The 14946-nt window shown below is 50.9% G+C and overlaps 1 protein-coding gene across 5 annotated transcripts in view; it reads right to left on the reverse strand.

Annotated features, from left to right (window-relative positions):
• ubtfl (upstream binding transcription factor, like) overlaps nucleotides 1-6378 on the reverse strand; it is a 56377-nt gene extending 49999 nt beyond the window's left edge. Inside the window, exons 1-3 of one of the 5 annotated variants that reach the window (XM_072569622.1) lie at nucleotides 6252-6378; nucleotides 6112-6216; nucleotides 34-96 (exon numbers count right to left, since the gene is read on the reverse strand). In XM_072569622.1, the coding sequence (XP_072425723.1) occupies nucleotides 34-96; nucleotides 6112-6216; nucleotides 6252-6363 (280 nt within the window). In that variant the 5' untranslated portion in view covers nucleotides 6364-6378. Of the gene's footprint in view, nucleotides 1-33; nucleotides 97-5727; nucleotides 5844-6111 lie in introns of those variants that run through there. The other 4 variants (XM_072569623.1, XM_072569627.1, XM_072569624.1 and 1 more) reach the window with 4 other exon arrangements.
• Nucleotides 6379-14946: the final 8568 nt, after the last annotated feature.

Consider the following 14946-nt stretch of genomic DNA (forward strand, 5'->3'; position numbering starts at 1 on the left):
GTGTCACTAAGGGAAGGAAATCTGTGTCCTTACCTGGTCTGGTCTGGTCTACACGTGACTCCAGATCACAGTAATGTAGTTGACTCTTATCTACCTCTGAAATAGATGAGTAAGTCACTCAGTTCAAAGATAGTTTTGGACAGGCAACAAAATTCTGATCCCCTCGGTATACTTTACCCGATGTTAGAATAAACAGCACCTGAACTTCAAAGGGCAGACCTGGTTTGAAAATTATACCTCATTAATGTAAGGGACAACAGCAACACAGATAATAAATAGACTGAGTGACAGAAAACATGGAATACTGGTTAGTGGATTTTCTTTTGGGTTGGCAGGTTTGCTTGGAGTTTTCGTCATGGAGATCTACATGCACACAAAATGGTCTGCATCTGCACTGGTCAAAACAACCACCTTCATTTTCCCAGCACATGTACCACATGCCTCAGCATCCAAAAAGCGCATCAAACATTTTTTAGATATTCTAAGTGTTTTGACCTCTACCAACCATTTTAGGCAGTAAGTTCCTGATTCCCAGCAACCTCTGGGTTAAAAATTCAATATCAATGTTTGAACTCTTGCTATTCGTGATATGTATTATGACCAGGCATAAATTCAAATTTCTGATTCAGAACAAGAACTTCAAAATGACAGAAAAAGATTGTTGGAATGTGTGGACATGGCTGATGGAACGCAATGCATAAAATAGTGAAATGATTCATTTTGGTGGGAAACACATGAGCAGACCTATTGTGGGTGTCAAATTTTACAAAGAAGCTGTGAAAGAGTTGGACAGAATACAAAAAAGATTCACAATAATGACACCAGTGACAAAGAGATTTTAAAACATTGAAGAAGCTGTGAATGTTTCCCTTAGAGAGTGAAGTGGGAGACGGCATGGGGCAGGGTGACAATACGCACACGGACACACAAGATGGCTGCTGAGCTATAAGTTGGCCACTTGATACACAAGGTGGCTGCTAGACTACAATATGGAGAGACAGCAGAACAAACATAGATACTGCCTGGGGCGACCAGACTGCCAGCACAATGCACTCACAACCTTAAGGCAGGTGGGGAGAGAATACACATGAGTAGCGTATACTGCCTGCCAAAGTGTCTAGGTCCAGCCAACACCTTTGATAGAAATGCTAACTGTTTGATACAGACTCAATGCAAAGTGCTAATAGCCAGGGCTGCAGTAATTGTCCTTCTCAGGAAGAGCGATTAATGCCCGTTACTACAGCAATGGACTTCAGCGGAGGTATTTAAACTGACAATGTCTGTGGTGAAACTGATAATAACCGTGCTGAAATGAACAAAGGCTGCACTGGAACTGACAATGACTGCACCGAAACTATCAACAATTCTGTAATGTTTACAACAAACTATGTCACAGAGGCCATAACCTCATCACTGACCTATTATCTTGTAGAACGTATAAAAGTATCTTGACATGTGCTCTGGGTTGAGAAAAGACTCGCAGCTGACCACTGTGCTGTTGGTCTCTTTCTCTCCCCGGAGCTCCGGTATTTCCTTAAATTAAATTCTGTCATTGAACCTCGACTCTGATTCCGAGGCGGGTGATTTCCCCCACGACAAGAGTAAAGGCTGAAATATTTAACAGAGGAGTAGGTAGAAGAAACTATTCCAATTGGTAAAAGGATCGAAAGGAGTGTGCATAATTAAGGTGGAAAATGCTTCCAAGCACTGAGTGGTTAGGATGTGAAATGAATCACCAAAGTGTTTAGTGGAGGCAGATCTTCAATCAAGGCACTCCAAACAGAACTTCACCTTTCTCTGAAAAGGAAGAATGCGCAGGGTTTTGGGGAGAAGGTGAGAGAATGCAAAAAAGGTGAATTGGTCTGTCAGAGAGCCAGACAGAACAGTAAATAGCCTCTATCAGCAATGTAATTATTCTTTGTTTCCATTCTACGGGTGGTGAAACTTAGCAGTACAGCACTGACCCGCAAAGAAGCGTTGCACTGTCAGAGGGTCAGCGCTGAGGGAGCATGCACTGTTGGTGAGTCAGCACTGATGGAGAACCACACTGTTGGGGGTCAGCACTGAGGGAGCGCTGCATTGTTGGAGGGTCAGTGCTGAGGGAGCAGCGAACTGTTGGAGGGTAAGTGGTGAGGAAGGGCAGGACTGTCGGAGGGTCAGCGTTTGAGGAAAGACATTCTGGCTATTGAGGGAGTGCAGCGTAGGTTCACGAGGTCAATTCCTGGAATGGCAGGATTGCCTTACACGGAAAGACTGAAGCGACTGGGCTTGTATACCCTTGAGTTTAGAAGACTGAGAGGGGATCTGATTGAAACGTATAGGCTTATGAAAGGATTGGACACTCTGGCAGGAGGGAACATATTTCCGTTGATGGGGGAGTGCCGAACCAGAGGACACAACTTAAAAATACGGGGTAGACCATTTAGGACAGAGATGAGGAGAAACTACTTCACCCAGAGAGTGGTGGCTGTGTGGAATGCTCTGCCCCAGAGGGCAGTGGAGGCCCAGTCTCTGGATTCTTTTAAGAAAGAATTGGATAGAGCTCTTAAAGATAGTGGAGTCAAGGGGTACGGAGATAAGGCTGGAACAGGATACTAATTAGGAATGATCAGCCATGATCATATTGAATGGCGGTGCAGGCTCGAAGGGCAGAATGGCCTACTCCTGCATCTATTGTCTATTGTCTATTGTCTATTGAGGATGCACCACACTGTCGGAGGGTCAGTGCTGAGGCAGCGTTGCACTGTGAGAGGGAAAGTGTCACTGTCGGAGGGTGAAAGGAGGGAGCGCCGCACTGTCGGAGGGTCAGCGCTGAGGGGGCGCCGCACTGTCGGAGGGAAAGTGGCACTGTCACAGGGTGAAAGGAGGGACTGCCGCACTGTCGGAGGGTCGGTGCTGAGGGAGTGGGCAGTGTCGGAGGGTCGGTGCTGAGGGAGTGCCGCACTGTCGGAGGGATAGTGGCACTGTCACAGGGTGAAAGGAGGGACTGCCGCACTGTCGGAGGGTCGGCGCCGAGGGAGCGCCGCACTGTCGGAGGGTCGGCGCCGAGGGAGCGCCGCACTGTCGGAGGGTCGGCGCTGAGGGAGCGCTGCATTTCAGAGGGTCATTGCTGAGGGAGCGCTGAGGGTCTGGGCACTGTCGGAGGATCGGTGCTGAGGGAGTGTCACACTGTCTGAGGTTCAGTGCTGAGGAAGTGTTGCACTGTCGGATGCTCGATGCTGAGGGAGCGCCGCACTGTCGGAGGGCCAGGTCTGAGGCAGCGTTGCACTGTCAGAGGGAAGGTGGAACTGTCGTAGGGTGAAAGGAGGGAGCGCCACACTGTCGGAGGGTCAGCGCAGAGGGAGTGGCGCACTGTCGGAGGGTCAGTGCTTAGGGAGTGTTGCACTGTCGGGTGCTCAGTGCTGAGGGTGTGTCGCGCTGTCGGAGGGTCAGTACTGAGGGAGTGCCACACTGTCGGATGCTCAGTGCTGAGGGAGCACCGCACTGTCGGAGGGTCAGGTCTGAGGCAGCATTGCACTGTCAGAGGGAAGGTGGAACTGTCGTAGGGTGAAAGGAGGGAGCGCCACACTGTCGGAGGGTCAGCGCAGAGGGAGCGCCGCACTGTCGGAGGGTCAGCGCAGAGGGAGCGCCGCACTGTCGGAGGGTCAGTGCTGAGGGAGCGCCGCACTGTCGGAGGGTCAGTGCTGAGGGAGCGCCGCACTGTCGGAGGGTCAGTGCTGAGGGAGCGCCGCACTGTCGGAGGGTCAGTGCTGAGGGAGCGCCGCACTGTCGGAGGGTCTGTGCTGAGGGAGCGCTGCACTGTCGGAGGGTCAGTGCTGAGGGAGTGCCGCACTGTCGGAGGGTCAGTGCTGAGGGAGAGCCGCACTGTCGGAGGGTCAGTGCTGAGGGAGAGCCGCACTGTCGGAGGGTCAGTGCTGAGGGAGTGGGCACTGTCGGAGGGTCAGTGCTGAGGGAGAGCCGCACTGTCGGAGGGTCAGTGATGTGGGAGCGCCGCACTGTCGGAGGGTCAGTGATGAGGGAGCGCCGAACTGTCGGAGGGTCAGTGCTGAGGGAGCGCCGCACTGTCGGAGGGTCAGTGCTGAGGGAGAGCCGCACTGTCGGAGGGTCGGTGCTGAGGGAGTGGGCACTGTCGGAGAGTCCGTACTGAGGGAGTGGGCACTGTCAGAGGGTCAGTGCTGAGGGAGTGCCGCACTGTCGGAGGGTCAGTGCTGAGGGAGTGGGCACTGTCGGAGGCTCGGTGCTGAGGGAGTGGGCACTGTCGGAGGCTCGGTGCTGAGGGAGCGGGCACTGTCGGAGGGTCAGTGCTGTGGGAGTGGGCACTGTCGGGGGGTCAGCGCTGAGGGAGTGCCGCACTGTCGGGGGGTCAGCGCTGAGGGAGTGCCGCACTGTCGGGGGGTCAGCGCTGAGGGAGTGCCGCACTGTCGGGGGGTCAGCGCTGAGGGAGTGCCGCACTGTCGGGGGGTCAGCGCTGAGGGAGTGCCGCACTGTCGGGGGGTCAGCGCTGAGGGAGTGCCGCACTGTTGGAGGGGTCAGCGCTGAGGGAGCGCCGCACTGTCGGGGGGTCAGTGCTGAGGGAGCGCCGCACTGTCGGAGGGTCAGTGCTGAGGGAGTGCCGCACTGTCGGAGGGTCAGTGCTGAGGGAGTGTCACACTGTCGGAGGGTCAGTGCTGAGGGAGAGCCGCACTGTCGGAGGGTCAGTGCTGAGGGAGTGGGCACTGTCGGAGGGTCAGTGCTGAGGGAGAGCCGCACTGTCGGAGGGTCAGTGATGAGGGAGCGCCGCACTGTCGGAGGGTCAGTGATGAGGGAGCGCCGCACTGTCGGAGGGTCAGTGCTGAGGGAGCCCCGCACTGTCGGAGGGTCAGTGCTGCGGGAGAGCCGCACTGTCGGAGGGTCAGTGCTGAGGGAGCGCCGCACTGTCGGAGGGTCAGTGCTGAGGGAGCGCCGCACTGTCGGAGGGTCAGTGCTGAGGGAGCGCCGCACTGTCGGAGGGTCAGTGCTGAGGGAGAGCCGCACTGTCGGAGGGTCAGTGCTGAGGGAGCGCCGCACTGTCGGAGGGTCAGTGCTGAGGGAGCGCCGCACTGTCGGAGGGTCAGTGCTGAGGGAGAGCCGCACTGTCGGAGGGTCAGTGGTGAGGGAGCGCCGCACTGTCGGAGGGTCAGTGCTGAGGGAGCGCCGCACTGTCGGAGGGTCAGTGCTGAGGGAGCGCCGCACTGTCGGAGGGTCAGTGCTGAGGGAGCGCCGCACTGTCGGAGGGTCAGTGCTGAGGGAGCGCCGCACTGTCGGAGGGTCAGTGCTGAGGGAGCGCCGCACTGTCGGAGGGTCAGTGCTGAGGGAGCGCCGCACTGTCGGAGGGTCAGTACTGAGGGAGAGCCGCACTGTCGGAGGGTCAGTGCTGAGGGAGCGCCGCACTGTCGGAGGGTCAGTGCTGAGGGAGCGCCGCACTGTCGGAGGGTCAGTACTGAGGGAGCGCCGCACTGTCGGAGGGTCAGTGCTGAGGGATTTTGAGGTGGATGGTGATTCCTTGTTGATATTTAATGGGGGGGGGGGGCGGTGGGATGGAGTATCCCGGGGCCTAATCGTCTTTTCCAGGTCGACTGTCAGCTCTCTGTGGGATCTTGCTGTGCCCTTTGCGAACGAAGGCCGTGTCTGATGGGAGGAGGGTCCTGCTGCTGTGCAAATGGAGCTATTTGTTGTTTTTCAATCGGACTCTGCCGGGACTTCACTCACCGTCCACTGGGCCCGGGCTCTCGCCAGAAAAGGCCGAGGCAGCGCCACCGCTTCCCTGCAGGCCCGACGCCCAGCGACAGGGACATCCCCGGGCCCCGGCCTCTCCCCAGACCCGGGCCCCGATCCCCGGCCTCTCCCCAGACCCGGGCCCCGATCCCCGGCCTCTCCCCAGACCCGGGCCCCGATCCCCGGCCTCTCCCCAGACCCGGGCCCCGATCCCCGGCCTCTCCCCAGACCCGGGCCCCGATCCCCGGCCTCTCCCCAGACCCGGGCCCCGATCCCCGGCCTCTCCCCAGACCCGGGCCCCGATCCCCGGCCTCTCCCCAGACCCGGGCCCCGATCCCCGGCCTCGCCCCAGACCCGGGCCCCGATCCCCGGCCTCACCTGCTGGAAGCCGCGCGCTCTCTCCGCCGTCGGTCAGGGACGTCCCGCGTCCGCCAGCGCCGCTCCCACCGCGCGGCCCCGCGCGATGCCCGTTCCCGCTGCCCGCTCCCAGGCGCGCGACGCTCGTTCCCGCTGCCCACCCCCCAGGCGCGCGACGCTCGTTCCCGCGCCCGGGGACAATCTCGAATGGGTCTTTAGTCCCTTGAATCTATACTGTGGCCGGACAATGTATAGTGTGATGGTATGGCTCATACATTACAGCCAGCCTATAGATTCTATAGGGGACTGGGGTCACCCTGAACCCTCTCCCTCCCCCGTAACCACTTCACAACCAACCTCTTCTGCAGCATCTCAGTGTAAAAACATAAAGCAAAGCTTTTGCAGTAATTCTCCACCTGAAATACCGAATGGATGATCCACCTCGGGCTCCTCCAGGAGTCCCAGCATCAGATACCAGTCTCCAGACAATTCAGTTCACTCCACTTGATATCAAGAAACAGATGGATATGGCAAAGACAACGGGCCCTGACAACATTTCGGCAATAGTACTGAAGACTTGGGCTCCTCAAGCCAAGCTCTTCCGGTACAGTGGCATCTATCTGACAATGTCGAAATTTGCCCAGATTGATCATGTATATGAGAAATCCAATCTGGTCAAAACCACCACATCAGTTTACTCTCGATCATCAGTAAACTGATGCAAGGTGTTAAAAGCTATGAGCAGCACCTGTTCAACAGTAAAAACAATGACTGCAGATGCTGGAAACCAGATTCTGGATTAGTGGTGCTAGAAGAGCACAGCAGTTCAGGCAGCATCCAAATAGCTTCGAAATCGACGTTTCGGGCAAAAGCCCTTCATCTTGATGAAGGGCTTTTGCCCGAAACGTCAATTTCGAAGCTATTTGGATGCTGCCTGAACTGCTGTGCTCTTCCAGCACCACTAATCCAGAACCTGTTCAACAGTAACCTGCTCACTGACACCTAGTTTGTGTTCTGCCAGGGCCACTCAACTCGTGAGAGAAAGTGAGGACTGCAAATGCTGGAGTATCAGCGTCAAAAAAGTGTGGTATTGGAAAAGCACAGCAGGTCCGGTGGCATCTGAGGAGCAGAAGAATCTACGTTTCAGGCATAAATCCTTCATCAGGAAGACCCAGGGCTGTAACTCAGCTCATTATAGCTGTGGTTTAAACATGGACAAAAGAGCTGACTTTCAGAGGTGAGGTGAGAGTGACAGTCCTTGACTTCAAGGCTGCATTTGATGATTGTGGCATTAAGAAACCCTAGCAAAACTAGAATTGGTAGGCATCAGAGGACTCTCCGCTGTTTGAAGTCATACCTGGCATATAGGAAAATGATTGTGTTTGTTGGAGGTCAGTCATCTCAGTTCATGGACATCTCTGCAGGAGTTCCTCAGAAAAGTGTCCTAGGCGAACTATCTTCAGCTGCTTTATCAATGACCTTCTCTCCAGGTCAAAAGTGGGAACGTTTGCCAATGATTGCACAATGGTAAAAACAATGACTGCAGATGCTGAAAACCAAATACTGGATTAGTGGTGCTGGAAGAGCACAGCAGTTCAGGCAGCATCCAACGAGCAGCGAAATCGACGTTTTAGGCAAAAGCCTCCTGATGAAGGGCTTTTGCCCGAAACGTCGATTTCGCTGCTCGTTGGATGCTGCCTGAACTGCTGTGCTCTTCCAGCACCACTAATCCAATGATTGCACAATGTTCAGCACCATTGGTGTTTCCTGAAATACTGAGGAATTCCATGTTCAATTGCATAAAGATCTGGGCAATAGCAGGCTTGGGTTGACAAATGGTAAGTAACATTCACACCACACAAATGCCAGGCAATGACCATCTCCAATAAGAGACAATCTAACCACTGCCACTTGACATTCAATGCCATTAGCATCACTAAATCCCCCACTATCAACATCCTGGGATTAGCATTGACCAGAAGTTGAAGTGGACTAGCCATATAAATGCAGTAGCAACAAGATCAGGTCAGAGATGAGGAATATTGCAGCAAGTAATTCACCTTCTGACTCCCCAACGCCAGTTCATCCTCTACAAGGCACATGTCAGGAGTGTGATAGAATAGTCCCCATTTGCCTGGATGGGTGCAGCTCCACTAACACTCAAGATGCTTGACACCATCCAGGAAAGGAAGCCCACTTGATTGATACCACATCCACAAGCATCCACTCCCTCCCCCACCAGCGTTTAGTAGCAGCAGTGTGTATTGTCTACAAGGTGAACTGCAGAAGTTCACCAAGGATCCTTAGACAGACCTTCTGAACCCACAACCACTTCAATCTAGAAGGACAAGGGCAGCAGATACATGGGAATACCAGTCCCTGCAAGTTTCCCTCCAAGCCTCTCACCATCTTGACTTGGAAATGTATCGCTGTTCCTTCAGTGTCGCTGGGTCAAAGTCCTGGAATTTCCTCCCTAAAGGTATTTGGATCTACCTGGAAGACATGGACTGCAGTGGTTTAAGAAGGCAGCTCACTAACACTTTCCCAAGAGCAACTAGGGATAGGCAATAGATGCCAGCCAGCGACGCCAACATCTGATTAACGGCTCCATTTCGAAATGGCAGGCAGTGATCAGTGGGGTACCGCAGGGATCCGTGCTGGGACCGCAGCTTTTTACAATATATGTAAATGATATAGAAGATGGTATCAGCAATAACATTAGCAAATTTGCTGATGACACAAAGCTAGGTGGTAGGGTGAAATGTGATGAGGATGTTAGGGGATTACAGGGTGACCTGGACAAGTTAGGTGAGTGGGCAGATGCATGGCAGATGCAGTTTAATGTGGATAAATAAATGGTTATCCACTTTGGTGGCAAGAACAGGAAGGCAGATTACTACCTCAATGGTATCAAATTAGGTAAAGGGGCTGTTCAGAGAGATCTGGGTGTTCTTGTCCACCAGTCAATGAAGGCAAGCATGCAGGTACAGCAGGTCGTGAAGAAGGCTAATAGCATGCTGGCCTTCATAACAAGAGGGATTGAGTATAGAAGCAAAGGGGTGCTTCTGCAGCTGTACAGGGCCCTGGTGAGACCACACCTGGAGTACGGTGTACAGTTCTGGTCTCCAAATTTGAGGAAAGACATTCTGGCTATTGAGGGAGTGCAGCGTAGGTTCACGAGGTCAATTCCTGGAATGGCAGGATTGCCTTACACGGAAAGACTGAAGCGATTGGGCTTGTATACCCTTGAGTTTAGAAGACTGAGAGGGGATCTGATTGAAACGTATAGGATTATGAAAGGACTGGACACTCTGGCAGGAGGGAACATATTTCCGTTGATGGGGGAGTGCCGAACCAGAGGACACAACTTAAAAATACGGGGTAGACCATTTAGGACAGAGATGAGGAGAAACTACTTCACCCAGAGAGTGGTGGCTGTGTGGAATGCTCTGCCCCAGAGGGCAGTGGAGGCCCAGTCTCTGGATTCATTTAAGAAAGAATTGGATAGAGCTCTCAAAGATAGTGGAGTCAAGGGGTATGGAGATAAGGCTGGAACAGGATACTGATTAGGAATGATCAGCCATGATCATATTGAATGGCGGTGCAGGCTCGAAGGGCAGAATGGCCTACTCCTGCATCTATTGTCTATTGTCTATTGTCTATCTCGTGTGAATTTTAAAAACCCTCCAAATTTTATCACTTCCCATTGAGGCTCATGTCCTTGAAAATGCATTCATACTCAGTGCATTCCCTCTTATTCTAACAACAGCTAATGCCTTAATCTATTGCTATTTTGTATAATACTGCAGGATGTATGAGTAAGAGTAGACCATTTGGCCCTTCAAGTGTGCTCCGTTTTTCAATGAAATCATGATCTGACAATCCTCAACTCCACTTTCCTGCCTTTCCCCGTAACCCATGATTTTCTTTTGATTAAAAGTCAATCACAGAAAAATTCCATAAATTGACTGCCCACTGAGAGAAGAAATTCATTCTCATCTTTGTGTTAACAAGGCAACCCCTTATTCTGAGATAATGCCCACTAGTCCTAGACTCTCTCATAAGGGAAAACAAATTTTCCACTTAAAATATCAAGTCCTCTTAGTATCTTAGCAGGTCTGGCAGCATCTGTGGACAGAAAGCAGAGTTAATGTTTTGGGTCCAGTGACCCTGGGTTTTCTGAAGAAGGATCACTGGGCCTAGAACATTAACTCTGCTTTCTCACCACAGATGCTGTCAGATCTGATGTGTTTCTCCAGTAATTTATGTTTTTGTTTCAGATTTCCAGCATCTGCAGTTCTTGGTTTTATTTTCCCTTTAAGAATCATGCATGTTTCAATAAGATCACCTGTAATTCTTCTGAATTGCAGTACGTACAGGTCCAGCCTACTTGACCTCTCCTCATAAGACAGTCCATCCATTACTCAAGTGAACTTTCTTTACTGTCTCCAATACCAGTATATTTTCCTTAGAAAAGCAGACCAAAATTGTACAGTATTCCTGCTGTTGATATGCTATTCTCTTTGAAATAAAGGCCAACATTCGGTTTTCAATAGACAATAGCCAATAGGTGCAGGAGTAGGCCATTCTGCTCTTCGAGCCAGCACCACCATTCATTATGATCATGGCTGATCATCCACAATCAGTATCCTGTTCCTGCCTTATCCCCATAACCCTTGATTCCACTATCCTTAAGAGCTCTATCCAACTCTTTCTTGAAAGTATCCAGAGACTTGGCCTCCCCAGCCTTCCGGGGCAGAGCATTCCATACACCCACCACTCTCTGGGTGAAGAAGTTTCTCCTCAATTCTGTTCTAGTGGCCTATCCCTTATTTTTAAACTGTGTCCTCTAGTTCGGGACTCACCCATCAGCGGAAACATGCTTCCTGCCTCCAGAGTGTCCAATCCTTTAATAATCTTATACATCTCAATCAGATCCCCTCTCAGCCTTCTAAACTCAAGTGTATACAAGCCCTGTCGCTCCAATCTTTCAGCGTAAGATAGTCCCGCCATTCCGGGTAATGACCTTGTGAACCTACGCTGCATCCCTCAATAGCCAGAATGTCTTTCCTCAAATTTGGAGACCAGAACTGCACACAATATTCCAGGTGCGGTCTCACCAGGGCCCTGTACAGCTACAGAAGGACCTCTTTGCTTCTATACTCGATTCCTCTCGTTATAAAGACCAGCATGCTATTAGCTTTCTTCACTGTCTGCTGTATCTGCATGCTTGCTTTCATTGACTGATGTACAAGAACACCTAGATCTCGTTGTACTGCCCCTTTACCTAATTTGACTCCAATTAGGTAGTAATCTGCCTTCCTGTTCTTGCCACCAAAGTGGATAACCAAAAATTTTCCACATTAAACTGCATCTGCCATGCATCTGTCCACTCACCTAGCCTGTCCAGGTCACCCTGTATTCTCCTAACATCCTCCTCACATTTCACCCTGCCACCCAGCTTTGTGTCATCAGAAAATTTGCTAATATTACTTTTAATACCTTCATCTATATCATTAATATATATTGTAAAAAGCTGCGGTCCCAGCACTGATCCCTGCGGCACACCACTGGTCACTGCCTGCCATTCCGAAAGGGAGCCGTTTATCACTACTCTTTGTTTCCTGTCAGCCAACCAATTTTCAATCCATGTCAGTATTTTGCCCCTAATACCGTGTGCCCTAATTTTGCTCACTAACCTCCTATGTGGGACTTTATCAAAGGCTTCCTGAAAGTCCAGGTATACTATATCCACTGGATCTCCCTCGTCCATCTTCAGAGTTACATCCTCAAAAAATTCCAGAAGATTAGTCAAGCATGATTTCCTCTTCATAAATCCATGCTGACTCTAACCTATCTTGTTACTGCTATCCAGATGTGTCGTATAATTCTGTTTTCTCTCTCCCTCCTTTCTTAAAAAGTGGGACAACATTAGCCACCCTCCAATCCGCAAGAACTGATCCCGAATCTTTAGAACATTGGAAAATGATCACCAATGCATCCACGATTTCTAGAGCCACCTCCTTCAGTACCCTGGGATGTAGACCATCAGGTCCTGGGGACTTATCAGTCTTCAGACGTAACAGTCTCTCTAACACCATTTCCTGCCTAATATAAATTCCCTTCAGTTCAGGTCCTTCAGCCACTATTACATCTGGGAGATTGCTCGTGTCTTGCCCAGTGAAGACAGATCTAAAGTACCAACTCAACTCTTCTGCCATTTCTTTGTTCCCCATAATAAATTCACCGGTTTCTGTCTTCAAGGGCCTAATTTTAGTCTTAACCATTTTTTTTCTTTTTACATACCTAAAAAAACCTTTACTATCCTCCTTTATATTTTTGGCCAGTTTACCTTTGTACATTATTTTTTCTTTGCGTATTCCCCTTTTTGGAATGTTATTACTGTCACCGTACCCCAGTGTTATACAGTGACAGACCTGTCACCATTTGTACTGTACCTCAGTGTAGAGTGGTAGATCTGTCCCCATCAGTACTGTACCCCAGTGTTATACACTGACAGGCATGTCCCCACCAGTACTGTACCCCAGTGTTATACAGTGACAGGCCTGTCCACACCAGTACTGTACCCCAGTGTTATACAGTGACAGACCTGTCCACACGAGTACTGTACCCCAGTGTTATACAGTGACAGGCCTGTCCACACCAGTACTGTACCCCAGTGTTATACAGTGACAGACGTGTCACCATTTGTACTGTACCCCAGTGTATAGTGGTAGATCTGTCCCCATCAGTACTGTACCCCAGTGTTGTACAGTGACAGACCTGTCACCACCAGCACTGTACCCCAGTGTTAAATAGTGACAGACCTGTCCCCACCAGTACTGTAGCCCAGTGTTATAAGTGACAGACCTGTCACCATCAGTACTGTACCCCAGTGTTGTACAGTGACAGACGTGTCCCCACCAGTACTGTACCCCAGTGTTATACAGTGACAGACCTGTCACCATTTGTACTGTACTCCAGTGTTATACAGTGACAGGCCTGTCCCCACCAGTACAGTACCCCAGTGGTATACAGATACAGACTTGTCCCCATCAGTACTATACCCCAGTGTTATACAGTGACAGATGTGTCACTATTTGTACTGTACCCCAGTGTATAGTGTTAGATCTGTCCCCACCAGTACTGTACCCGTGTTGTAGTGACAGACGTGTCCCCACCAGTACTGTACCCCAGTGTTGCACAGTGACAGACCTGTCACCATTTGTACTGTACCCCAGTGTTATACAGTGACAGGCCTGTCCCCACCAGTACAGTACCCCAGTGGTATACAGATACAGACTTGTCCCCATCAGTACTATACCCCAGTGTTATACAGTGACAGATGTGTCACTATTTGTACTGTACCCCAGTGTATAGCGATAGATCTGTCCCCACCAGTACTGTACCCCAGTGTTATACAGGGACGGACTTGTCCCCACCTGTACTGTTCGCCAATGTTACACAGTGCCAGGCCTGTCCCCATTTGTACTGTACCCCAGTGTTATACAGTGACAGAATTGTCGCCACCAGTACTGTACCCCAGTGTTATACAGTGACAGACCTGTCCCCATCAGCACTGTACCTCAGTGTTAAATAGAGACAGACCTGTCCCCACCAGTACTGTACCCCACCAGTACTGTAGCCCAGTGTTATACAGTGACAGACCTGTCACCATTTGTACTGTAGCCCAGTGTTATACATTGACAGAATTGTTGCCACCAGTACTGTACCCCAGTGTTACATAGTGACAGACCTGTCCCCACCAATACTGTACCTCAGTGTTATACAGTGACAGACCTGTCCCCACCTGTACTGTAGCCCAGTGTTATACAGGGACAGACCTGTCCCCTCCAGTACTGTACCCCAGTGTTATACAATGACAGACCTGTCACCATTTGTACTGTATCCCAGTGTATAGTGTTAGATCTGTCCCCACCAGTACTGTACCCGTGTTGTAGTGACAGACGTGTCCCCACCAGTACTGTACCCCAGTGTTATACAGTGACCGACCTGTCCACGTGAGTACTGTACCCCAGTGTTATACAATGACAGGCCTGTCTGCACCAATACAGTACCCCAGTGGTATACAGAGACAGACTTGTCCCCACCAGTACTGTACCCCAGTGTTATATGGTGACAGATCTGTCCCCATTTGTACTGTACCCCAGTGTATAGCGATAGATCTGTCCCCATTTGTACTGTACCCCAGTGTTATACAGTGACAGACCTGTCACCATTTGTACTGTACCCCAGTGTTATACAGTGACAGACCTGTCCCCTCCAGTACTGTACCCCAGTGTTATACAGTGACAGACCTGTCACCATTTGTACTGTACCCCAGTGTTATACAGTGACAGACCTGTCCCCTCCAGTACTGTACCCCAGTGTTATACAATGACAGATCTGTCACCATTTGTACTGTACCCCAGTGTATAGCGATAGATGTGTCCCCATTTGGACTGTACCCCAGTGTTATACCTTGATAGACCTATCCCCACAGGTACTGTACCCCAGTGTTATACAGTGACAGAATTGTCCCCACCAGTACTGTACCCCAATGTTACACAGAGATAGACCTGTCCCCACCAGTACTGTACCCCTGTGTTATACAGTGACAGACCTGTCCCCACCAGTAATGTAGCCCAGTGTTATACAGTGACAGACCTGTCACCAGTTGTACTGTACTCCCGTGTATAGTGGTAGATCTGTCCCCATCAGTACTGTACCTTAGTGTTGTACAGTGACAGACATGTCCCCACCAGTACTATACCCCAGTGTTATACAGTGACAAACCTGTCCCCTCCAGTACTGTACCCCAGTGTTATACAATAACAGATCTGTCACCATTTGTAC

This window comes from Chiloscyllium punctatum, chromosome 5 (assembly GCF_047496795.1).
Source record: "Chiloscyllium punctatum isolate Juve2018m chromosome 5, sChiPun1.3, whole genome shotgun sequence".
Taxonomy (NCBI): Eukaryota; Metazoa; Chordata; class Chondrichthyes; order Orectolobiformes; family Hemiscylliidae; genus Chiloscyllium; species Chiloscyllium punctatum.